At 35.2% G+C, this 27,606-nt stretch overlaps 2 protein-coding genes across 8 annotated transcripts in view; both read right to left on the reverse strand.

Annotated features, from left to right (window-relative positions):
* The window catches only part of LOC128881079 (neurocalcin homolog), a 160,618-nt gene that overhangs the window by 6,994 nt on the left and 126,018 nt on the right, over nt 1-27,606 (reverse strand). The window contains exon 1 of one of the 3 annotated variants that reach the window (XM_054131772.1): nt 1,406-9,352. The exons of 1 other annotated variant lie outside the window; for it this stretch is intronic. The gene's annotated coding sequence lies outside the window, so the exon portion shown is untranslated. Of the gene's footprint in view, nt 1-1,324; nt 9,353-27,606 lie in introns of those variants that run through there. One more of the 3 variants, XM_054131771.1, reaches the window with a different exon arrangement.
* LOC128881080 (neuronal calcium sensor 2) overlaps nt 9,399-27,606 on the reverse strand; it is a 144,062-nt gene continuing 125,854 nt past the window's right edge. For all 5 annotated transcript variants that reach the window (XM_054131774.1, XM_054131777.1, XM_054131773.1 and 2 more), the window contains 2 exons: nt 19,015-19,143; nt 9,399-15,025 (listed from right to left, as the gene is read on the reverse strand). In XM_054131774.1, the coding sequence (XP_053987749.1) occupies nt 14,849-15,025; nt 19,015-19,143 (306 nt within the window). In that variant the 3' untranslated portion in view covers nt 9,399-14,848. The remainder of the gene's footprint in view (nt 15,026-19,014; nt 19,144-27,606) is intronic.

Genomic DNA, 27,606 nt, shown 5'->3' on the forward strand with positions numbered 1-27,606 from the left:
CGCGCTCTCGAATACAACGAATTGTCCGTCGATATTTTTGCAATTCTAATATCATGAGATACTTTTTTTTATCCGAGCGATCAGACTTTAATTCATTCATACTAATCGTATCTGATTTTCAGGTCTCGGTCTATGTTTGTCGAGCCCCGCTCAACATAGAACTGCAGAGGATCAAGTTTAGGCTAGTACTGCGAATTATTTTTGACAAAATCTAACTTTTCTCTTTCATGGAACTAAAATACATGTAATTTTTATTTTCAGATCCTAAGGAGTATTCCCATTTATAGAGAAATTAGCCAGAAAAATGTTATTCTCTACTGTTTCATATTTGGAGGTATTAAAAATATTTACTTGAAATAAAATTTTGAAATTGGAACATTTTCCGAAGAGATAACCGAGGATCAGCGATCGAAGTTCATGCACAATAATCAAGGTAACCAATCCAATGAGTAGGAGCCTCATTTACACAATGTACGCCCAATACCTATGATCACTACTATCGCTTACTCTCCCCTCCAATTTCAGTCGTTGCTAAGCAATCCCACAACCAACGAAGCTTTCATGCAATAATCGAGGTTGTATTGTATCGATGCTATTGTATCGATCTACGTTCTGCTGAAGACTCGAAGAATACAGTGTGGATCACGTATTATCATAAGACTTCAATCACAGTTGAGAATAAATGTCTAGTTGATAAAAATTCCCTCATATCTTTGGTGAACAGCTAACAATATTTCATTTTCAATATATAAAATTATCGATGCGTAGTAGCTATACTAAAAATACACGATTTTCAGTGGATACAACAGCTCGTCTATTTCAGCAGATCTTCCAAGCAGATTCATATTTTCAAAATCGAAAAATGTGAAAGTGTAGCAAATACACTCGCTAATTCGACATTAAATTTCAAATTATTTGTGCTTATAGTTTCTTCGTAAAAAAAAATTACCAAAGAATACATTTTTAATCTCAATGTTCAATGAGAGTAATAGCCCATATTTTAGTAGATCTTGCAAGTAAATTATACTGGTTTTTTCAAAATTAAAAAATGTTCAACTGTAACAACTATACTCAACAAATTCATATAAAAATTTGTACTTATTCGCACTAATAGTTTCTGTATAAGAAATTTGCAAAGGACATCTTTTATCCTCGATCGCAGATAAGAGCACCTCAAACGTCACCAATTTTTGCAAGCAGCCCGCACTCATATTTTCAGCATTAAAAAATGTCAACATGTAGCAACTATGCTCAACAATTTTACTGTAAAATCTCTAGTAATCTCGGCTCATACTTTCCCCGTAAAAAATTCGCGAAGCAACACCTTTTCGTTCCCGTTGGCCAATGAGAATACTCCCTTGAGGATCGACGGAGTCAGTCTCTAATTATTATTGGACATAGTCACCGCTACAGTCTAACGATTCCTTGGACGATTTTTAACGATCACCCCATCGCAATTGACAGTACGATACGAAATCCGTTGTCGCCGATAGACTACGAAATTCTGAACTGACGAGTGGCGTCAGACAATGCTCGTAAGGCGCATCCGTGTATGCATATTATTTGCATTTATTTTATACCCGGCTTGCAGCGTAACGTTCAGTTTTATGTATATTTCGGTGCTCATCGTGTACAGTGTAAAGGAGCGAGACGCGATATTTATATACGTACGCGCGTCACGAGATACACGTGGATTAACATAAATTAATTCACCGACGTGCTCGCACGCCGGAGATGAATGACGTTCGCTGAACGTCTTTGTTACTTTACCGGCCATTTTTGGTTGCCAATTTCAAAGTACGTATATTCCGTACGTAAATATCGACTTAACAATAGCCGTGATTAATTGTTGGACCGTGAATACATTTCCATCCTTTTGAAAATACGACTGTTATTTTCAATACGTGCACCGATTTTATTCAAATTATAACGGGAGGTGATCAATCATAATTTCGTACACCGTGCACGTAGCTGGAATTTTCGAGGTTTTACCGATATTCCGGTCCAAGGATTAAGCGACTACGACGGCGAACGGTTAATCTTAAATTCGTAAGATAACACGAGTTGTTTTTACATTTGTATTATTGCCGTGATTTCGCAGAAAAATGGACTAATAACTCTATATCTCGAATAACATTTGTCGCTTGAATTTACACGCTTGCAAATTAGCCGTTACGGTGAAATTTGTTATTCTCTGGCAGATTAAACGAACTCTTCCATCGTGAAAAGTTCCGAGTCTCGTTGAACGTAACTGCAATTCAGGAAAAAACAATGCTCGATTCGTGTCGCGAACATCCGTTATAATATTCGTGGTTTCGTTTTGTATAATCGTAAATGTATCCCAATTCTTCAAAATCACGTAAATCGATCGCGTTTAATGTTATCGGTGTGTCGGTCGTGCAACCGATAACCCATTCAAACTTATCAGAAATTTTCTTCCTTTTCGCACACGTACATCTCGCCAAGAATGCAAATACACGTTTAAAAAAATATCCTTAAATAGTTGAACGATATTAATGTGCGTATTTCTCCTTTAACTTTGTACATTCTACTGCATTGCTTGCAAGAAATCGAACGAAACGATAACTGTACATATCAACAATTCATAAAATTCAATTCGTGAATACAGTAATTGTGGTCACAATGCGTAGAAATCGTTTGGAATATAGGAGAGTTCAAGTTCAACGTTTCGCGAGAAGAATACATAAAATTCGGTACATTCTTAATTATTATTTGTAAACAGTACGTTTGTATCCCATTTTTACAATTACTTCAAAGCATGTTTAACGTTTCGAACATTTATGTGACGAGAGTAGTAAATAAATTTAACAAGTTCTGGAATGTTCGTGGTGCATTTTTGAAAATGGAATACTCTCATGCTTCGTACAATGCACGTATCTGAAGTTCGTCGTGAGGTAAACGTTTACGCACCGCTCTTTTAACTATCTTAACCCTTTGCACTCGAGTGACGGCTTTCAGCCGCCACTGGGTTTAACGTGGCAATTCGAGTGGCGACTGAGAGACGGCAGTCTTTAAATTAGATTTCGATTCTCGTATTCTTTTAGAAAGAGTAAAATAGCGACAAGACTCTTGATCACAAGTTCAGATTCGACAATAATGGCAGAAAATGATTTCTAAAGTCTTCATCGTTTCGAAAGTTGCGAAGCTCTATCAAAATTAATCTCTATAGTGAAATCAGTCCGAGTGATAAATTTGATTTTACGCTATTACAAGGCTAAGTGACTCGTGTAAAAAGTATAGAACTTAGTATTAATATCTTTCGTTTCTTTTTTCTCAAGATGTAAAGATATATAAAATGTTAAAATATAATAAGTTCGTGCATAAATCTGAGTATAAAGTCATTTTTTTTTATGTTGCCTGTAAAAAGTTCGTCAAGTATTCGAAAAATTTTCTGGAGCTGATAAGCACCTTGGGGAAAAAATGTCGTCAAGCGCAAAGGGTTAATCTTCGCGTCCTTACAAAACGTACAATATTCGAGCAACATCGTGACGCGCGTTACTTAAATTACGTAGATATCTTAACGCTACAATAATAAACAAAATTGGTAATACGTCGGTAAACACACACTTGTCATCTCCTTTTATTCGTCGTACAGTTATTTGATGGGGGTTCGGTGCATATATAACTTTTAATTACTAGTCTCCCAAGTGGAGTCGACGCCGCGGAAAGTACGAAGTAGTTTACATTAATAAGTGCGCGAAATGTGCTAGTTTTGCGAGGGAGAGCCTTGAAAGTTTTGCTGCTAAACTACACGGAATTTTTCAATCGACGAGATAACGAGGCCGTAAATTACATAGTCCATTATTTTTAATATTTTTTTTTTTTGCATTTTCTTTTAGTCGACAATATTACTGTTGTATACGATTTATCGTTTTCACTTTTTCCATCGAAACTGAATCTATTCGGCATGTTTTATTTTCCTTGCAGTTTGGAAACGAAGAAGAAATGGAAAGTAACGAATAAGATGCATCTACGATTTTTTTTTTTTTATTTTTTTTTTTATAGTTAAGGTAGACGAGAAACGAGCGATAGAGGATTAAAAAAGTTTGAACTATCGTGCGATGTTGCATTGGTACGCTGACTACAGCGAACTTGGTCGTAGGGAAATATTAATGCATACTACTTGTGTTCCAACACATTTTTTCGTCTAAGTAGTACGTGTCTAACGATTGATTGACAACGAGGTAAATAAAGACATGCTCGAATTTTGAGTAATCATTACATTAATTAATCCCTGTGTTTGGTCTCGATTTCACAGAGATTATTTAGAAGAAATTTCTATTACGACGATCTTTGGAAAAATGTGCAGCAAAAAATGTATTCGTAGAGAAGAGATGCGGCAGTATCACCAAGCATAAAATATGCTAAATGCACAAATGTTTCGTTCAACTCAACTAACCCACGTGGATAATTTCAATTAGAGTATAGTATCAGACTAGAATAATGTTAGACTTTTAAATCGTTGGTTCGTGGTAAGGAATTGATTAAAACGCTCACTGATTTCAGAAAGATTTCCAAGTGGTAGATTTTCGAAAGAACACTGAAGAGTTTACGTGTTAGACAATATTAAGAAAGTGAGTTTTGATGTATTATTTCCTTAGTATTTCACATTCGTAGATTCATGCCTTAGAAGATGAATATCTTTCCAGGTTCGGCACGGTTCATATTCAAGAAATCGATCTTCTATTCGTTGTAAGGCTATGGTCAGCCTTATGGGTAGCGTTTGACCAAAAAAGTGAACGAAATACAACGAGAGCAAGAGAGACAGCGACGGCAAGCGACCCTCAGTGTACTCGCTGTTGGCCAAGTTTATCCAGTAATGAAAATAAAAGTTTATATAGATAAAGGTCGATAGCTTGTTGTACTAGTAGTCGTAACAATTGATATATTTAACGTTTCTTGTTCATTTATTTGTGGTAATCTTCAGAATAGTACATACTCTTGCACAAACTCCGTGTAAACGCGAATAAATGAACAATTTTTATTTATTATATTATTTTATCGAATTACTAAATTTAATTGAAATTTCATGTAATTTTACTATATATTAGTTCACATAATATACGGTCAATCCCATCAATATGTCTATCGAAGAAGTTTGGCTAAATTAAATAATAGTTTTGATATTACCAAATGAATTTTTCGTTATAAATATTATTAATATTAATTTTCATTATACATGTATATATTTATACATACATCAACATATTTATGCAAGCATACACTTGGAAACATCAAACCTACCGTTTAATTTAAACAAATTTGTTCAATAGAGATAGAGGATACGAATATTTATGGAACTGACGGTATATAAATTTATTTGATTTAATTTTATGTAGTTTTATATAATTTTATTTAATAAGCTGTACTATTCTGTACATGACCACAAAATAATTGATCATTACACCCCCACACGAAATTCTAGCAAAATTGAGTCTGAATACGACTTCAAGCTATATTCAATTACACGAATGCACCAATGCTTGTAATCGAAGATAGTCTGAATGAGATTGTGTTTGGATCTCACTTCTCATCATGGAAGCATCGCCAGTACATTGGCAATGATCTCATGAAGATATAACGGAGACCGGAACAAATTTAAATCTTCAATAGTCGATGAAACATCAGTCGCGCGTATCGACTGGTCGCTCGCGTTGAATAAACGGAACAGTAGTTGGGGACGACTTCATTTATTTTTTATGAAGTTTCGTTTATGTATCCAGAGCTCGCTGAGCGTGAACGTGTCGCGTCGTCAGACGCAATCGTGGTCAAAGCCGCGTAAGAGGTTTTTCACCCGTGGACAGCGCTTGTCCCAACGCGTGATAAGAATTTACGGTTGAGGACGGGCGGAGGGGGAGGGTAGAATGAGTGGCGTAGAAAAATATGAAATTGCATAAATTGCAGGAATAGCGTAAGTAGTTCAAATTCTCGTTTGCATTGTAATTATCTTCGTCATTTTGTTTTACTTTGCTTCGTTAAATTTTCGGTTCGAATTGACATCATCTTCTCATGGTGCTCGCAGTACTTTCCATAAAGAACGGTAACACGTTTTACTGCGCAAAGCGACACATGAACAATAAGATAGCCTATCGGAGTGACTGAACTTCATTCGTTGAATTCGGTGTCTCGCAATAGCTCTACGGTATCACGATTGTTCGATTGTGGCTATTGCGAGTGTTGCAAGACGCGAATATATATATATTCTTTTTAAATATAAAAAGAATTCTTGCGATTTTGCACGTTTCGTCATTGCTAACGTTGCGAGATATAAACCATTTTCGAAAGTGGAGTACAGATACCGCGAGATGGGGTGACTTTGTCCAATTTCCAGAGAACAATTTGTATTTTTTTTTTGTATGAGTTATCGTGTTGAATCTTAAGGTTAGAGCAGCGACAGGGCTCACGAAAGGATTGGTAAAGGTAATCGCGATTATCAAGCTCATGAGATTTCTTAGGAATTACTGGCAAAAAAGAAATTGTAAATTTTAATTACGATTGTAGAGGTTTGTTCAAAGATAAGATTGTTTATCATTCCACAGGCAGTGCAGTGGAACCTTCGTCACTCAAATGCTCTACCCTCACAACAGTCCATTATTTGAACTTTCTATTGTGGGTATAAAATATCTACAATGTCCTTGTAGATTATGCCTTATTCTGTTGAAACGTTCTTCTATAATGTCAAACTTTAGAAATAAATGTAACCATCACAGTTTACCATTAAACAAATAACGTCAAAGCAGAATCGTGTACGTCCAACACGAGGAATAAGGTATTAATTGATTCATGAATTGGAAAGCACTATAACATCAGATGTGTAGCATTAAGAAAACTGCAATTACGGACGTTGGGAAAGCTTTTGTTAGGAATCATAGAAAAAAAGTGCTATATAGGTTGTCCGAAACAGACAGCAAGTTTAATTCCTAAAAAGCTGATTTTTTTATAGAATTTGACACTTAGGCTGCGATAGAACAATGCTGATCGATACTGGCTGAAGAAAAGTCTTAACCGACGAAGACATCTAAAAATCTTCACTTATACAATTTTCGCAAAAATTTTGATTTGTTCTTTTTTCGATTGTTTGAAATTGAGTCTCTAGATGTTCTTAAATAAGCAATTAGTTGGTCTAAGATTTCTTTTATCCTTCCTTCTACTTAAGAAGAAGACCGACGTGTAATCAGCCCATGAAAGAACTTTTAAAATTTGTTTTCTAAGAACTTGTACGATAGTTGAAGTCTCGCTTAATTAAGCCCTAATTAAGGTCATAGAAGGTGACTTTACCCACTCCATCTTTTATTCATATTATTAGGCATATTTATGACCAGAGCATGTTAAAAAATTGAATGAAAAATAAAGCAGACAATGCCACCCCGTTTTACGGTATTAGAAATATTATATGTATATAAACGTTTCTCCCAAAGCAAAGGTATAAATACAAACTTCGAAGGAAAGCAATTTTTAAATTAATCTCGATCTCATAGGGTAGAGTAGACCGCCAGGGTGATGAATTGATGATCGTCGAACCTCGAAGTTAAAAAATACTTCATGGCATCGTAACTTAGCGTTGGCTTATTACAAACGTTAACCCTTTGCACTCGAGTAGCAACCCTCAATCGTTGAACTTTACGCGGAAATTAGAATGGCGACTGAGGTAACAAATTTTGTCTGTTATGTTTCGTTGAATGTTAATCAGAATCCCAGTTCCTGAGTTCTTCGTGTGTTTTTTTAGGAACTAAAAATTGGTATACCATGACATAACAATAAGGTTTTCTTTATCTTGAATTTGATGTCTAATTTGCATTCGACTTTTAAAGTGTAATTTGTCCAAACGAAGATTAATTTTGATTCGCGATTTCATTTTGATAAATGTTTTATAAATTACCATCCAAAGAAAAAATACAGAACTCAATATTGAAAACGTTTGTATCTTTTTTTTTCAAGATGCAAGGATACTTAAAATATTAAAGTATATCGTTTCCTTAGATTAATTTCAGTGTAAAATTATTTTATGCCAAATTTAATATTCTCAAAATCAACTCAAGTTCCTATGTCCTCGAGTACAAAGGGTTAAAAACAGCAATTTTGTCCGTGCAGTAGCAACGATTCTTATTAATTTCTCGAATGAAATGCCACAAAATTTGACAGCAGTATACGCTAAGATCACTGTTGCGAAAATCCTGTAAATGAAGAACTATGGACCTCTCATCATAGCTTTTGGTCGTTGATATTCTAAGACGTTCGAAATCAAATTCTCCATAGAACCACGGATTTTTGGGATGTCTCTTGAAATTTTCCATTTTAATTTTCCCATCGTGTTTTCAAGATACACAGAGTAAAAGTGTCCACGTTTCCCAACATTGAAAACAACAGACACGATTCTACGAGAGAAAAGAAAAACGAACCGCCTCTGTAGAGAGCTTCGGTGACTTCGTTACATTTTCCTTTGCGCGAAATGCAATTTTCTTCGTCAATCTCTCACTGCTACACGAGATCGTTAAGTAAGGCGAAAGGATGCTTCTTTTTTTTTTGTAATGTGTAATGCACTTTAGGCTCGTTTTTTAAGCTTCATAAAATTCTCTCGTTTTATGTTCATCGACTCCTTCAAGAGGAAACATATTTCGATTGTCAATGCTGCACTTTCTATTCGTGAAGAGTTCGCGATGTTCCATCCTGCATTCTCCCTCAATTTCATTGGAAATCGCGCGGAAAGATTACGAACCGAGTATTTTAATTAGTGATTAAGAAAACATAGAACGTGAAAAGTACACACAGCGTGTCACGTGTGAAGCGTTACAAGGTGTTTGCTTAGAAATTAATGAAGATATCGATTTAATTTTTTTTCATCTGCTATATGGAGAAGGGAAAGCTGATCTTTTAGAATGGCAATTGTTTAAAGTGACTTTTGGAGGAAAAGAGGGTGTCACTGAAATTTTTCCTAAATATGGTAGTCGTACAGGTCGGAATTCTTTTTAGATTAAATTAAATTATTTTTAGCGCGCGTTGAGTCAATTATTGCCTAAAAACGTATAAATTGTATCCAAACGAATTTATTTAAGCTGTGTACATATATATATATATATTATCATGCTATTCGATATTTTATATAGATTTACCTTAAGTTTTCATTCGTATTAGTCTGCCAATATGATTCTTCGTTTTGTTGGTCTTTTGAATTTGAAGGTATGAAATGTGAATCTTTCTTCGAATTTTATGACAGATTCATGAAATGAAATCTCTTTATATGAAATAAAATGGTTTTGCAAGCAAATATTATTCAGTTCTCTAAGAACTATAAATACTATCAATTTTGTATAAATACAAAAAGTCAATGCTACATTCTATTAAAAAAAGAACGTCTCTTACCTACAGTCACACAAAAATGAAGCGGATGTCCTCATAATTTTCTAAGAAAACAACTTGTAACGTTTCATACGAGGTGCCTTGTATATCTCGGCGTATGCGCATCCGTGTGACAGTGTGTATCATATAAACGAACAGTGACGAACACGCTTTCGTTTCATTGTTTCAAATAAAAAGAAGAGGCAGCGCAGAGTTTTCTGATTCTCTTTGTCTTTTTTGCGTATCATCAGAATTACTTCGCGACATATATTCCTATGGAAAAACCAACGCAGTTGTTGATATTTTTAAAACAACGTGACCGATTTACAAAACTGTAGCGAAAAAATATAGGTCCTCTTCCTCCTACACATTATATCCAATAATATATACACTTCTTCTTATATAATACATTTAATGTGTGTGTGTGTGTGTGTGTGTGTGTGTGTTGTGTGCGCGCGTTTGCGTGCGTCTGTGTTTGTTAATAATAATATCGTGTCAATAAATAGAATACTTTCTCGTTCATTTTTTTTTCTGTTTTGTTTAAATTGACTGAAATTATGGTTAAGTATGATCGAAGCACACAAGAAGTGAAAAAGAAACGACGTGAGAATTATTGCTTCGATTTGCTTTTCAAGGGGAGGCGATGATATGTACCTAGCCTAAAGTATATATATATGTATAACTACACGTGTAATGGGGAGCGTTTTTTCTTTTTTTCGTAAACTTCGATTGCATGGACTGCGTATATATATATCGGTACACAGATATTTCGTTAGCGCTACCTGTTTCGTATCAATATTATCGTTATAAACCGTTCGAGAGGGTCTTAGCGACAGGACAGTCTAGTAGAGATTTATAAATTCATAGATTCTGAGTAACGACAATCTTCGCTCAAGAAGAGAAACGAGCATTTTACTAGATCGACCTAATAGTAATACGAGTTTGGTCGAATGTTATCACTAATACACATCGAGTTTCTTACTTCCTTCTTGAAAGGACATCGTGACGGTGTCCTATAGTAATTGAATTTTTGTCTGAATTATAATACACATAGAAGGAGAACGAAAACGTTACACGTTTATTTCTTTTCGTCTAGTCGAAACGACGAAACATTATTGTCGGAAGCAGAATCTCAGGAGTCTTGAAGACTAAGCTTTGAAATAATGTGATATCATGTTTGTTAGTTGAGGAAGTTTAGGATACATCTGCTTCGTAACCAAACTTTCCATTGGTTGCTTTCTCACAATTTGTGCGGCTGAGTTATTTTGTAAATACAAACTTGTTTTTACTCGCGAATATATTCGTAATAGATAGATATAAACAATGCATAGCGAGCATTTTAAAAAAAATAACAGAAATCAATATGCATTTAGAAAATCAATAATTCTTATTTACGAATATTTATTCATAAAATAAAAGGTGGAACAGTGGTGCTGAGAATCATCCAACAACGCTATGGTAGTGTCAATATGCTAACTCCCTTTAGCATGAGCTTTACACTTCAAGAAACAATTACTTCCTGGTTACTTGAATATTCATGAACGAATTAACGCTCCAGCTAAGCAATAAGTGTCTGAATCAGCAGAGCCACCAGATGACTTCACAATATATTACCTAGAAATCCTGTGAAGTTTCGCGAAAGAAATTCGCAGGAATTATTTTCCTTAAAGAGAAATACCTTAATATCTTCGTTGAATTATTTAAAATAATGTTCTTATTTGAATCTTCATACGTACAACTGTTGTTTATAATTTCAAATCTTTGTTCAACCGTGCTAGCCTTGCAGACGCCTAATTTCCTGCTCCCCACGATAACCAGTAACATTTGACAATTGCAAAGAAGAAATAGATACCCAGGATCCAAAGGACAGACATAATAGATCGAAACTGGCACCATAGAAATCAGAATGAAAACGAGGCCATGTAAAGACAACTAGGACTAATGAACGTTGAATCTAGCGATGTTTCGTCCATTTTTTCATAAAAAGAAACTAGCGGTATTGCCCATTTTCTCGAACAGACACATTTACCTAAAATTCCTAGATACTCTATCTACAATTTACGTTTTCCATTTACGTCAAGCCACGTTAACCGTGAGATTATTTGTTAGCACACAACCGGAAGAACACGTGGATTCGTCGAATGACACATTAGAGATTAAACGAAACTACCGAACACCGTTCTAAGACTATAGAAAGTAGCAGAAGATTGCGTGCGTACCGGTAAGTTATAGCAGAGAATCGCTACGCGCTGGATCCAATTGTTTCACAATCGACCTCGAAAGTCCTCAATTACAAAGGAATTCATCGATCGCGAATTGAATTGTTCTTAACATTGTCCCTTCGCGAAACAATGGTGCGCTACTGGAGAGACATTTAACACATTGCCAGCCAGTAAGGCAAAGTTACGATTTACTTAGGCGTTATCGGGCGTGGTACATAGTAATTATGCTTTGTCCATTGTGAGTCCTTAGGTTAAAATTACGTTTCTATTTTTTCATGGGATCGACTGTGGGTATATCTAGTGAAACGGAACTTTGTAGAAAATATGAAGAAGATAATTCAGAATGAATTCTCGTGTTTTAATAAATAAAAAATTTACGATTTTCTTTTACTTTAAAAAACAAACAAAAAAAAACAAAAAAAAAACTATTTCTTGTTTCGAATGTTAAAAATAAAACTTAAACTCCCACAGCGTTGTATTGGATATCTTGCTCCATTCAACGCATTGTATTTTTTCATGAAATATATAATCGTTATATTTTTTGGTAAAAAATAAATTTCTGCGCATGATACTCTGTGAACAGCAGCATCAGGCTAACGATGTGGTAACATAATCCTTTCGCGAACCAATGTTAAGCCAGGGAGGGGTACATTTAGGAGGACGATATCGCTGCTATATTTCTCCGTCGAACTCGAAGTTTCGTAATCTCGGCTCTACCGTCGATTTCAGCTTTCGAACGTGCCTCCTTATCTTCAAGCAATATACATAGGTACAACATTTATGAATACATGACTTCCTCGAGGTGCATCACCGGCCCTCGAATTTGCGTCTACGCTGGGAGCGTCGGAATCTGATGCAGATTGCGAAGACATCTTCGCGAACGCGTGGGCCGCGGTGTACATTTACAATACAAATATATCATACCTAAATATGATATGCATGACATTATGCGTATATGTATATATGTACATATTCAAATATATATTCTAATATATATATATTTAAATATATATTTATCTATATATTCGTATATACGTAGAATGTCATGTATACACACAGATTTGTCGTGTAATTAGCCCTTAGCGGTCTAAGTTTTCGACGCGTTGATAAAGTGCCAAGTTCGACTATTTTTTACGAACAGAAATTACGTTGTCGGTTGGATCAATCACGAGAAGCTTTTATTTATTGTAATTAGGAAAAATTTAGTCGATAGGTTTATTTTCTGTGTTTAAATCACCTGACGAAAGATTTAGATCGTTATTTGCAGGAAAAATGTTAAATAAACGAAGCATTTGTAGAGACAAAGTGCCAAGTAAAAACGATGGGTATATTTTTTGAGTGTTGCTTAGTTATTTATAACGTGAACACATTGTACTATTTGATCACGAGTTTCGTAACAATAAACAGTTCGCGAGGAATTCTTTGCAGAGTAAATTTCATGGAACTTTGAAAATACGTTAGCAAATCTCTATTTTCGTTTTTAACACTTCAACTACCAGATTATTTAGAAACAGTCTACGATTTAGAAGAGGATTTTCTACATTAATGTAGGCTGACATTAACTTCTGCATACTTTGGTTCTAGTTACACCAAAAGCCTCGTCTGTTTCCCCATATTGAACACTGTAAGTAGACAACTAACAACACAAGTAATAGGTGTCTTGCACGTTCCATACTGTAATTAAAGAGCCTATAATTAGGCTCCCGGTATATAGTGTTAAAAAAATAAACAAAAAATGTTGTACATTGAATTCGTATTCGTTACATGAGAAACGTGAGATATATATTTTTCCATATAGCGTGAATAAAATGAAACAAAAAAAAAAACGCGTAGTTTATAAATCACCTTACGTCAAACTTAATTAAAGAACTTTCAAATAAAATAAAAAATGCTAGTACTTGGACCTACGCAACGCGAAACTTTGTCTATCCCTAGAATGAGTACTTGGACCGCTAACGGTTAATAATGTATGCGTAGTATAATAGGTGTATATTACATGACGTATATAATAAATTTATTGTATTAATCGTAACATGACCATTGTGCATTACGTAAGAAAGAGCCTTGCACGTGCATCGTCGAGAACTGAATGGCGCAAGCACAACGGGTAACAATTTGCGGCAACTGTAAACAATGTTTTTTACTTTTCATATATATATTTTTCTTCTCTCTGGGAAAAACCTAAAACGTAAAGTTCTGATCACGACGTGCACGCTCTTTACACACGCGTAAGACACAACGACGAGAGTTTTGTACGTTTGTTAGGAAGAGAGGCGCGCATATCGTGCGATATAAAACTGTGTTCCTCGATCGAGAATCTCCCCTACCTACTCGACAGTACCGTCATTGCGATTCGTTGTGTTGATCATCACCCGCGAAATCATCCTTGTGCTTCGCCTAGTGCTTTGTTTTTCTCTTATATTTGTTTCCCCCTTGTTCAAGTTCGAAACGAGCTTGGGTGGGCCGCCTGTCTCGTTCGATCTCGAAATATTGAAAAATCCCGTCGAATTTACGTCTAGTAGTTACGTTTACCTTAAACATCAATCATACGATACTTGTCATAGCAGCATCGGTTGGTTAACAAACGTCGCTCCGATGCGATTAATCGATAAATCGCCCCGGTATCATAAAGTCCTGCTTAGATGCAACGCGAAATCGTCGATCGGTGATTGCCCTCCTGGCAGAATCGTCGATGCGAATCGTTGTCCTCTTTCCGTTCGGTATCTGAAGTGTTTCAGGCTCCGTTCTGTTTGCTTTTTTTCATTTCCTTCGTTTGGCGAGACGCGAACGATTGTTCTTCTTCTTATCCCAAGCCGCCAAACGATTTATAGTCCTCGTGTTTCACGTATATCTCGCGCGTACCTCTCCAAATTCGTATGCGGGAACTCCTTCGGGAAGATTACGTGATTCGGTGACTCGACTCGAGATCCAGCGAGTTCGTTTACAGAAAATCGAACGATTTATTTATTTCTCTCTCTCTCTCTTTCTTTTTTTTTTTTTTTAATTATCGTCAACACTCTTTGTCGATTGTGTCTGGGAGGCGGGAGGGGGAACCGTTGCGCGCGTTCAGACGGATTTCTCTCGTCAAACCGTAACAACGACCGCATTCGTGTGGCGTAATCTCGTACTAAAAATCGTTCGTATTCAAGACATCGGTGTTTCTGAGATTGTTTTTGTCGAGGAAGTTGTTCGGTTGCTTAGTATTTGGTGTGGAACGTCTCCTTCATTTGGGCATTGTGAGAACGACGTTAGTAAGCGACGCCCCGGAATTAGGGAGCCAGCATCTTTGAGAGCTCCTCGTCCTGGAGGCAACCCTTCAAAAATTCGTCCTGAGTCAGCTGACCGTCATTGTTCTCATCCATCTTTGCGAAGATGTTCTTTGCTCTTTCCTCCGCGCTGTCCGCTGGCCTATTACTGGAACACGCACCGAGCATGTCGTATATTGCCTGGGAACAGAAAAATTGCGGGCGATTACGATTTGATGCAGTTCTGGTCTTTCGATGGAAGTTTGTGATGTATCGAAATGTACGATTGTTATGTTCTATAGTCAGTGTAAGAAGTAGTCGTACAGTACCCAATTCAAAATAAATGGGTCGTGTATAAATACTTATTATATTGACTGTATGTCATATGTTATACAAAATTGTTTATAGAGTACGATGGCGTCCACACTAAAATGATTAAAAGATACTTAGTCGGCAAAGGTAGATAGACTAATGCCAGTTGGATACAATTTTTTATTTTGATAACGTTCGTAACTGACTTGTTCTTTTGTGCAAAGAATAATGTACGTACACTCCCGTTCATAAATATGTGGACATTTTCTATCTTCAATGAATAATTAATATACACCGTAAATGATTACTATACAACTTTTGTTGCTAAATTCTATATTGGATGTGTATTTAACGACATTTAATAATATTAAATGTTTTAAGTGCCGTATTCAATTTTATAGTAGAACCATGGAATCGTTTAGATAGAACAGTTCAGAACGAATGTTCAATATTTCAAAAACATTTATGACGAAATATTACAAAATCAATGAGATAATATTATACTCCGGATACAATGAGGAAATTAATAATATTCAAGTTTGGCAAGAGAAATTTTAACATTATCTAGTTATCTCGATAGTTTTTTATATCATTACTAATGCGATATTGAAAAAAACTATTAATAAAATATATTCGCTAATGTAACATAAACATATCGAAACATAAATTATATAATTGATATTAATAGATACGCAACTTTTATTAGATATTTATTTCTATTAAGGAAGTGTCCACGTACTTCTGAGCGGGGTGTAATTCATAAATCAAATGTGTAAATTGAAGAAGGATGTGCATGACACTTTTTATACTTCCTTTATTTATAACAATTTATATCAATCTCAATCTCAATCTCGTATTCTTTGTAAAAGATTTAAATAGATTGCACAGACAATTAACGTTTACACAAAAAAAGGTTTAATAATCACATTAGTAACGTACACCATAAATATTTTACTGAATAAAATTGTGGTAACATTACTTCCTCGAAACAATTGTATTCTTCAGTTGAAAAGTATTGCGACGTAATTGTCCCTGTTAATTTACTAATTGTTAGTTTAATGAGGAGTATACGCCCTCAAAGTTTGTAAATGTTGTTTCTAGCACACAGCATAACAAATGAACTACTGCTCTTGAACTTTTCAGTACCTTGTTCCGATTAAAGTTTACATTGTTATAGTATTATTAATTCATATTTCATGGCTCTCCAAACATTTTACATGATGTTTGTGTATTATTAATTTGTTAAACTATAAATATAAAACCTTTTGTACAGAATGGGTAACATAAGATTTTATACAAAGTTATATTACTCTTCACATAATATTTCCAAATTATTAATAAAAGATAGACAGCGCTACGTAATTAGAATTTGAATTGCACAATTAAATTAGATATCAAAATGATCGAGCAAAAAGTTATTTGCACAACTGTTCAATTGAATAAATATCGCGAATAAATCACAACGTGCATGCGCCTTTGTTCACCATCTATTATTCCAATAAAAGTTTGCTCATCTCTGCTACAGAGCAGCCTCGAACCTTCCAAAACGTCAAACTTAGACTGGACTAACCTACTTGCGCACACGAGTCGTATGAATTGCTATGGAAATAACAATGCTCAGTCGACAGCTTCGTGATATTTGAAGTTTAAAATAGGTTATCACTGTAAGGATTGACCCATCGGTTAGGCGTTTGTTCCATGATCATAGTGGATTGATTTAATTTTACACTTTATTCTAGATCATGCTCATGAAAGTTGAAGATTAATTTGTTTAAAAATATTCGAGACAGATCGAAAACTTGACCAAAACCTAGTAGGGTGTCTATCTAAATCGTAAAATTAAAAGCAATTAAACAAAAAATACGTTTGACGGTTATGATACAGTTATACAATATTTTAAAAGTGGATTAAAGTTTGTCTTTCTTGGAATGATGAGGAAACCTTGTATTTAAAAATACTCTATTTTTTTATTACAGAAAAACGGCTTTGAACCATCGCTGACCCATAAGATCTTGTACCATGTTTAATGTATATAGAGGGTGTCCCATAACTGATGGTACAAGCGAGTAGGGGATGATTCCACGTAAAAAATTGAATTGTAAATGCAGAATACAATTTTGTCATATGACGCTAAGCTTTAAATTCTTGCTTTCAGGAGTGACGTAAAAGTACTCGAATCTCAAAATTTGTTCATGATTTTACTAAAACGATCAATAAATTAATGTAGCTAATAATTAAATGTAAAAGAGCTTTTCAAAAGCTACAAAACGATATATAACACTTGCATATGAAGTAATTTTAATGACTTCAAAAAATTGCCCAAACTGAAACAACGTAAAAAACGCACGAACTTTTGCTAATATTTATTACGTAGGTTGAAATATACGAGAGTCAAGCTGTTACTCAGTCTTTGTATTACTTTCCACAGAAAAAAAATGTTCTATAACGTGATGTATTTTAAAATACTCGTGAACATGCAGGTTTCGTTCCTTATACTTTATTATATCGTTTGTTTCAATTTGAATTTATATCAAAGAGGATTCCAAACTCTCTCGTTAACGATATTACTCTGCTATTGAGAGAACTACATAGTAGCAACAACAGCTCAATAATGAACTGAAATTGAAGAGCACAGTAACGTTATAGAGATACTATATATAGACCTCAATGGATATATTACTTTACGTTAACTTTATTAACCGCAGTCAACCTTCGACTGGTCGAGTATCGGCAGTTTCATGTGGTCAACCTAATAAACGCTATATTGGCATTACCCACTTAATGGGAACGTTCACGTATATTCGTTTAACTTCAACTATAGTACCCGTAACGAGCGATTTTACGTCACATCGCCCTAGGTTTTGATATCACAATCGCCGATTTTAATCAAATTCCCAGCGTGTGCTGATAGTCTTCAGAATCGAATTCGCGTGCAGCTTCAGTCTACCTCGAATGCTTTGCAAATAATGTTAACGTTTGGAGAAATCGAACCAAGTTGACCGTCACATATTTGCATACTACTCCGTATTAAGCGCAAAAAGGCAGCGGTTACTTTTTGCATCACGCTACTTTAATGGTTTACCGTGACCAACATTGCTTTCGATGTACGTTGCTAATTTCTTCAATTTATCGTTTCAAGTGACGAGCAGATTTACGAAATATTATATGTAGAAAATCAATTTATATTTTAGACATCATAATTGTTCGAATTGGTATTTTTTACGTGATATGTATAATGAAGGAATTTGATGAGAAGTCTGGTTACAAAAATTCCAACGAAAATTGTAGTTGCACATCAATTGTTCAATAAACAGATACACATAGATTGTATATAATGAAATATATAATAATATAAAATAAATGGGAGATAAATATTCAGTAAGGATAGTAGCACGTAATCAAATAGATTAAAAAGTAGGAGTTATTTGTAGATGATAGTAAACTGATAAAAATTAATGGAACAGATGAAATGAATTCATTGTAGTGTTAATTTTTATTTTTTTAAAGCATATGAACTATGATTGCTTGGACTATATGATAAGCAACATGAAGTAAATGCTTCTAAAAATTATTTCATGTTTTCTGGTTTATCAAAATAATCATCTAGAGCACTTCGTTAATTCAAAAATGACAACAAGTCAGAAACACAAAGCAAAATGAAATATAAGTTCCTATGAATTCCTTTTACTGGTACTTGGGTACTAAATCCATTCTTGAAATAGGTCGCATTTATAAAAATGCGCTACGTACAATAAATTAATGGAATTCCATTTCGTTCAAATTTCTTTTTTATTTAAATACAAATAAAAATATTAACCTTCTTAAAAATGTTTCAGATCGGAGCCATGCTGGGATTTTTAATAAGCAGTACACAATACCTGCACGATCTTCGTCATTTCTTGAATATCGATTACGCCATTTCCATCGACATCGTACATGCGGAAGGCCCATTTCAGTTTTTCTTCCGGCGTTCCACTGGATGTTACGTCTATGGCTAACAGAAACTCCTGCAACAAAAGATCGCGGTTGAACTTTAATAATGTGGATACGGTCAATAATACTTTCGTTCCAGAGGCAACAAAAGAACTTGGCTTTTATCTGCCACCTAAAGCCGGTTATACACGAACGAGGCACACTGGAGGTTTGACCTACCGTCTTCATTACAAAGAAGACCATCGAGAACGACGAAACATCCAATAAACCTGTTCGTGTATAAGGCTACTAAATATATCGACAACTAATCCTAATCCAATAAAATGAACGGTGACGAAGTCTTGTCAATTTTACTAATTGAAAGAAAGGATTGATCCTTGCGACGAATGAAGTGTATTTAAATTAAGATGGAATGTCGATTAAAGTTTTGATTTTTAGGTGTCATCTACAGAACTATAATTATTTAAGAGGTAACACCATTTTGGTCTTATCATGAAATTGAATTATATTTTGCTTAAAGTACTCGATATACAATACGAAAATGACATGTGGTTAACTAGAAATCGATATCGAAAGTGCAAGGGTATGTTTGAGTTACAGAAGTACAAGCGCGCGTCAGCGTAACGAAAGCTTTAAGTGCGTTTTTTCAGAAACAGTATTTTGAAAATCGATGGGCACTCTAGCCTCGCCAATTTTCAATTAACCGAGTTGAATCTCTTTTTATGCGATCATCATATGTTTTTCTAGTGAAATACGTAGGATTTTTTTATTGTATTAATATTTGTATTTTTTTTGTTACTTTAGAGCGATGGTATTTTATTGAAAATATATATTTTTGAAAACGGCTATGTATTTCACTAACTTTTGGATTAAGGAAACTAATTAATTTTGTTTCACTGTTCTAGCTTGAACCTGGTTTGAGTTATCGTACCCAGCACCGCAAAACCATTTATTTTTCAGACGCTCCACTAAATCATCTGGCAAACTGTCATTTTTGTAAAAATGAAAAAATCAAGAATTCGTTTCTATTTGATTACTGACACAATACAATAGTGTACTTTAATATAAACAAAATCTTGTTATCGCTTCAATAAAAATTCTTGGAAAAGGCTGAAAATTCGGGTGTAATCCCGAAAGTGGTGAAACCCTTAAACAAAAGAACTTGGCTTTTGGCATATTAGAAATTATGAGTATAAATAAAAGTAATTCCGTAGGAATAAAATCAATACAAACTTAACTATATGAAATAAATAATTAACGGTGCTGAAGAATAATAGAAAAGTGGGTTGTTAAATAATCTCGATGAAAACTTCCAGATATTCAGTCTTCCAGATGCCTGACAGTGAGAAAGGTCACACAGTGAAAATCCAAAACTAATTGACCGCAATTCTATTTTAATAGCAAATCGATACCCAGATTTGATAAGATCAAATATCTTCGCTTAAACGCTGATAAACGGAGACGTTCCTTCTATCAAAAGGTAAAACAACTGAAAATAAATTCCAAGAAAATGTATCGACTACTAACTTAAGCAGCTAAACAGCTAAGCATGTACTAACTAAAGCAGCTTGGAGATCTACTTCTAACTTCTTAGTAACATTGACTTTGTCGATGAAATAAAAAGGAAACATCGAAACAGCAAAGTTACTCAGATATCATCCTCAAATATCGTTGCAGACATTCCTCAAACACAAGTTAGTGTCTAATTCGCATGAATTTTAGAAACCTCGCCCTACCATACACATCCCTCTGCTGCTTCAAAAGATTTTCAAAATCAAGACACTACTATTATGTGTATTTCCATATTTTTAACACTAAACTTACCACGACCGGTCAAACAACCATTTTCCAACTTTTGTATACAGTCTTTATATAGAATATACAAATTATAAACACTTGTTACATGTATTATGGGACTTAGTATCGCATGAAATATTTGTTTGTGCAATTGAAAATAGTGTCTTTAAAACCAGTCATTTAATCGATCACGGTATAAATAGATACAAATAAATGTCGGTAGGTTTAGTGTTAAAACTGAATGAGCAGGAGTATCAAGAATAATTCGGAGAGAAAATCAGAATTTCTTATTGACTCTGTGTCTTTTAGTAAACCATCGTTCGTTTCTTCAAAGAAATGCAGGCTGGTTAACTCTTTGCACTCGAGGCCTTTTTTTCTGGTATCTACCAGCAACTCGAGATGTTTCTTAGCATTCTATTGCCATGAATTCTGAGCTATCTCGATTTGAGAATAAGCTCACCTTTACCTCACCGACAATCGTTATATTGACACTTCGAGTTCCAAAGAAATTAAACATAAAGAAACATTACTCCTGATAGATAGATTTGCTTCGTGAAACCTAATGGTGACTGGGAATCACCTCTCAAGTGCAAAACGTTCAACTATTCGATAACTATTAGGTTCAAAGCTAACGAAAATAAACGCTTTAGTATTAAGAATTTCACCCTCTTTGATAAATTAACCCTTTGCACTCGAGGCCTTTTTTTCTGGTATCTACCAGCGACTCGAGATGTTTCTCAGCATTCTATTGCCATGAATTCTGAGCTATCTAGATTTGAAAATAAGGTCACCTTTACCTCGTCGACAATCATTTTATCGACACTTCGAGCTTCAAAGAAATTAACCCTAAAGAAACATTAGGTATTGTAGATTTGCTGCATGAAACCTAATGGTGACTGAGAGTCACCTCTCGAGTGCAAAGGGTTCAAATAATAACTGTCGTGTTCTCTTTGTAACACCATCCATTACACCAGCTGCATTCCACACAACCCTACCACTGGATGTGAATGATCCCTAAGGCGGCTATGTTGTAGTTAGACACTTGACCTATACCAGCCTACCCCTCCCCTCATTGGGTATCGGGATTGGGATACACCCAGTCAGCGCATCCGCACTTCTGGTTCGAACTTCCAGTATGACAGAGAGCTGCAAGCCCAGTGTATCCACATTGGACGATCCACATCGCCTCCCTAAACCTTTGCTGTCTCTAATAGAGACTCTCTGCGTAGGCAGTGGCAGAGTTGATTAACTGCGACTCACTCAGCGAGCCAAAGCTCTACCACTGCCACCCTAATGGCCCAGTCGACCGAAAGGAGAGTGGGGACACCCTGTCAACCCTGAGGCTTTGGAGTAACTGGGGAACACTCAATCCTGTCAACCTCTTCTGCCAACCCTCGGGGTACCATTTAAGCCAATCTGAGGCTTTCGTGGGACCACCACCGACCACTTCCAATCTACTTATCCTGTAGTTCACAGCACTGCTTGGGTATGCGTGGACGCTGTTTACCCAACAACGGTGAAAGACAGAAATTTTATCAGATCAGTAGACTAAATGAAAATTCTTTGTAGGTCTTTATTATTGGCATATGAATCACTTACGTAATTTTTGTTGAAGGCAAAACTCGTATCGAAAGTTGTTTACTTTTTATCCTAAATTAGAATTTTGCTTATCTCTGCTCGACGAACACTGAGTTCCAAATTGTCTGCTCTGCGAGGTACAGATTCCTATCATGTAGGAGCTTCCACCAATTATTATAATTCGACACTCTCTGCATACCAAGCAGCATTAATTAATTCCTTTTCCAGCCGCTTATGGCACGGTTCAAGCTACTATACGTAGTACGCTTCTGAATTGTTTCATGACTCGAAGCACATCATGGATAAAGAGGTAAATTGTTACTTTAGTTTAGAAGTTACATGTGGCATAAATGTTAGAAGAAAATAAATGTGAAAAAATACAATTTTCGTTATTCCAATGCATACTCAATTAATATTCACCTTAAATGTATGCTGTTGCTATACTATTGGTACGAATGAAGTTATTAAACTTCTTGCAGATAAGATCAACGCCATTGTGTTACTTCACGTGTGAAGTACTACTACACAGAAAAAATTGTATTCCAAAGCTTATCATTGTCATAGAGAATTCGAAAAGATAATCTCAGTTTTGCCATTAGATTTTACGTGTCAACTGAGAGGCGACAAATTTTGTTTACGTTAGATCTGGTTGAATCTCAAATGGTTAACAATAGAACTACCAAGTCAGTCGATGTACTTCATGCATTATTTATTATATTTATATTACACGTATTCTATTTGACTCATTGATTTATATAATCAATTATACATATATTTTCAATGATATAGTAGAGCCATGAGTTGAGTGTCGATAGTTTTAGTATTAATAGCAGTATTGATTCATGAGTCCTAGTCTCTTTATACATCTTTTAGGCGGGAGTGGCCATGACATTCTATAGACGATCGTTCGAGGTGTCGGAACCTAGTTCTAGTATCCAAGATCAGTCCTGAAGAATTTATGGTCAAGCAAGTGGTCCATGTCCACCTCCTAGTGGTTCCTGCCGTGAGTACCCTTTCGGGGGGAAACCAAGAGCCACCTCTGCGAATAATAGCATGAATGCAATAGGCATTTAGTTTCTTCCTCATGCCATAGTGCTCTGTCCAGAATTTCACTCCAATGTTCCTTTGGAAGTGAAAAATATGCACCTTGAAATAGCAATAGGATTCTTTTGTCTCAAATTTGACAGCCCCTCCAGTGTTAATTAACATTCAACAACATTTACTTCTAAGGTCTGTGCTCTGTATTGAATTTCACTCCTATGTTCCTTTGGAAGTGAAAAATATACACCTTGAAATAGCAATAGGATTCATTTGTCTCAACACTTTCACAATGTTTCTAGAATTAGTTAACGCTTGAAAATTACGACAGAAAACTGCTTTTAAAGTCTCTTCTGTTTCGAAAGTTTCGAGGTCCTCTAAAAATATATTTCTATAATGAAATTAATTTAAATAGAAACGAGTTAAATTGATAGATGCCGACGAGTGTTATAGAAAACACCATTCCGTATGATTAAGATACACGAAAGCATTATGCACCTTGCAGATCAACCCAAAATCTACGAATCTACAAACACAAAATTCTACATCGACGTATCGAAAACGAATCTAGAAGTAGAAAATAAAATAATCACTGAAGAACACACCTTATTAAAATATATTGTCCCTTTAAATTAATTTGCGTGAAAAATCATATTACGTCAGCTGTGAGAAGTTCGACAAATACTCTCGCAAATCGTTTGAAGTTGCTAGTTCGTCCCCAGCGAGAGTGTCGTCGAGGATTAAGCCGAGGTACAGCTAGAAGAATGAGGTTTAAAAGAGTGATACAAGCGTGAATACATCGGGGCATAGCGATTTTCAGGAACATGGTTCCTTTCACGTCAGGTACACGGGGGATTTTGAGTATCCTCGTCAGTTGGGCAAAACTAGGTCGCTTGACATGGAAGGTAGACAAACGACGAGGGTTTTATAGAAGGAGTCGATGGCAAGCCGGCTCTTTGCTCTTCCTGACCTCTGAAGTGTCTCCACTTCTCGTATTGACCCTACCGACGTGCTGGTCCCCTCCGGCCAACTTCTGCCATCAGTTAGCACCACTACTTCCACCGGCTGCTATTGCTCTTTCTAAAGACTTTTGGAATACGCGGAATGAACTGCATTATTGCCGGACGTCCGGCGTAAATGGAACGCTACAAAAGGTGGCAACATTCTCGACAGTCGATATTTTTCTACGTCACGGGGTAAAGAAATTTCCGAAGCACGGTCGAGTCTTGCAACTTTGATGCCGTCCGAAACATTTTGTGAGAAATGAACGTACACGGTGAAAGTTACGCGGGGGAAAATCGATGCCAGAGTTTGAGGGCATCCACTGTTGCAGTTTCCTCGATTCCATCTATCTGTGAGCCGCCTGAATAGAGGAAAATTTGTAGCTGACACCTTGGAGTAGGATTAGAAGTGTATGTCAGGGCTTAAGAATTTGTATCGGATTTAAATGGTGTCCTTTTTAGATACTTTGATCTTTTTGGGCGCCGTTTATTGAGGCAAAGCACGACAATAAATATGAAAGAAATTGTCGAGCTCGCGTTGGTTTCCTTGGCATTTGTCTAATGTCATTTAATAATGAATTTATTTTATTGAATGCTAGTAAAAAGTTCTTATTAGTCGGCCTTTAACGAAAATAGATTTCACAACAAACAAAAAATTAAATAGAATTTACTGTCATTTATTAATTTTAATAAGAACGTATTTTTACTACCAACAGCAGAACATTTTTTACTAAATATTTTGTTTAAATCCTAAGAGAAGTACTTTTTAATTGAATATGGTCTATGAATAAAAGAAAAAATAACTTTTGACACGCGAATTAAATCCTTTCTGCTTTGATATTTCGTATATCTACCTTCATGCATGTTAAGTACGCGACAGTGTGTGTAGAATCATTGTATTGTCGACCACGTAACGGAGCTGATAGAACATTGAATATTGGAAGAGTATTGGTTTTATTTCATAGCTATTCATGCGACTGGTTGCATGGATGTATCGCAAGGTTTGATCCGATCTATCACGCCGTTGGCAGCAAAGTGATTCTGTGCATCGACGTCGAGCAATTATTACATAGGATATTAAGCACCTAAGCTGGGTGAGAATAAAAAGCGCGTTGAACGTGAGAATCCTATTTTTCTTAACTCCGTGACGTTCATTTTTATTTAGATTGACGGTTAAAACTGTTTAAAAATATAATACAAGCATAGCATTGAATTTCTAGCTTTTTTTGCATAGTTTTGTTTATTTAATTTTAGTAGTTTTATAGTTATACTGTTGAATCGAAGGACGTACAAGAAGCTACTAAATGAGATATGATCTGATAAAAAAAAAAATCAAACATTGATTTGGAATCCAAGAGTTTTTTGAATCAGAAGAAAATCGATCCTTTTTTATGAAAACAACGTAAAAACGAATCGAGTATCACTAATAGTTTCAAGGATAAACATTTATTTATACGGGGTGTGGCTGTACGGGCGGTACAACCGAGCAGAGGTTGATACTAAATGTAAAAATAAGTCAAAAAGAAAAGTAATAACATTTTTTCGAGTTTGAAAATTCGATCCAGTACGCGTGCACTGTACCGTCTCTAGGTTTAGACATGTATTCTAAATAAAAAATGTTAATGTATGGATAATACATTTATTAATGTCATTGACAATTGTAACGTTAATTACGTAACATTATTAAATGAACTGTTCAAAGTACAGTCCTTGTTGACGCGTACATATTATTGCCTTATTGGTCCAGTGCACGCGTACTGGATAGAATTTTCCAACTCGATTTCCTCGAAAACGAAGCGTCAAAGGAAAAAATGTTATTCCTTTTTTTCGACTTATTTTTACATGTAGTATCACCCTCTGCTCGGTTGTACCACTCATCCGGTCACACCCTGTATAACCAGATAACAATGACTCAAATTACTCCCTTAATTTCATACGAATCGCAAAAATGTTTGAATTTTAACAAAATCTCTGAAATGAAATGCAAGAAGTGATCGATTTGTTGTGGAATTACGTATTTGTGGTCGCTCGGAAGTAGTTTAAATATTCAACAGCATGCAAATGACTTAATTTTTATTGAAATATACATTTTAAAATGGTGAAATGAAATTTACAGTGAAATTTATTCTGAATATATCTCTCAGCGCTGCTGAAACGAAGGAGATTCTGTTTGAAATTCCGAGCTTGTTTCGAAGATCTCCTGCCGTCAAATTGTGATTGCGAACGAGCCACAATTAGTGATTCGCCTTAAATAACAAGTACAAACAGAGCCCTCCGGCTCGCACAGAACCATGGATTTATCAAGCTTATTCGAAGCAAATATTTGCGGACAGTCGACGTACATATGTATTATACGTTTAGCGAGTCATATTGTATTCGCCACAATAGTCGGACAGTTTCACGTCGTCCTTTACGGTTGAATAGGATGTGATGAACACGCGATATATATGCTTGGCATTCATAGAGACTACGTATTCATAGAGAATACGTTAGTTTTCTTGTATGGGAGTGTGTCAGAGTTGTGAAAATTGGTGAAAAGTGACATCATTTCGATTAAATTTATTTTTATACCAACATATCTACATTCTTATTTTTTAATCTTTCTAATGATCATTGTTTTGGGGATTTTAAAAGACCAACGTCACCAATCAACACGTCGAAGAAGCAATTATATGTAGATAGCCATGCGAGTTCTAATTTTGGAAAATTGAACTATGCTTTGATTTTTGAAGTCTCACGAACTTATTTTTCAACAGTCTAGTTTTATATAATTATATTAGAACAAAGGTTCAATTAAGGAAAAATATTAAGGCAGGCTTAAACAAACACTTTCATTGACATCTATTTTAACGTCTTGATTTTTCAATTTAAAATTACCAGAAATATAAAAATTAAATTAAATTCAACAAATTTTTGTGAAATACATTTTCAAGCAAGGAATTTTACGTCTAGGAGTATTCTTGGTATTTGTTTAAATCACAGTGTAAATACTTAAGATACTTCGTTGTTCTTTTGCAACCTTGTATTGTACAAACACGTCACTTCTATTTTTGCGATTTTTTAATATATATCACAGATAAGAATTCCTTCCTTTAGAAACGCGTTAATCAAATTTTTTATACC

Source organism: Hylaeus volcanicus, chromosome 8, assembly GCF_026283585.1.
Source record: "Hylaeus volcanicus isolate JK05 chromosome 8, UHH_iyHylVolc1.0_haploid, whole genome shotgun sequence".
NCBI classification, from domain to species: Eukaryota; Metazoa; Arthropoda; class Insecta; order Hymenoptera; family Colletidae; genus Hylaeus; species Hylaeus volcanicus.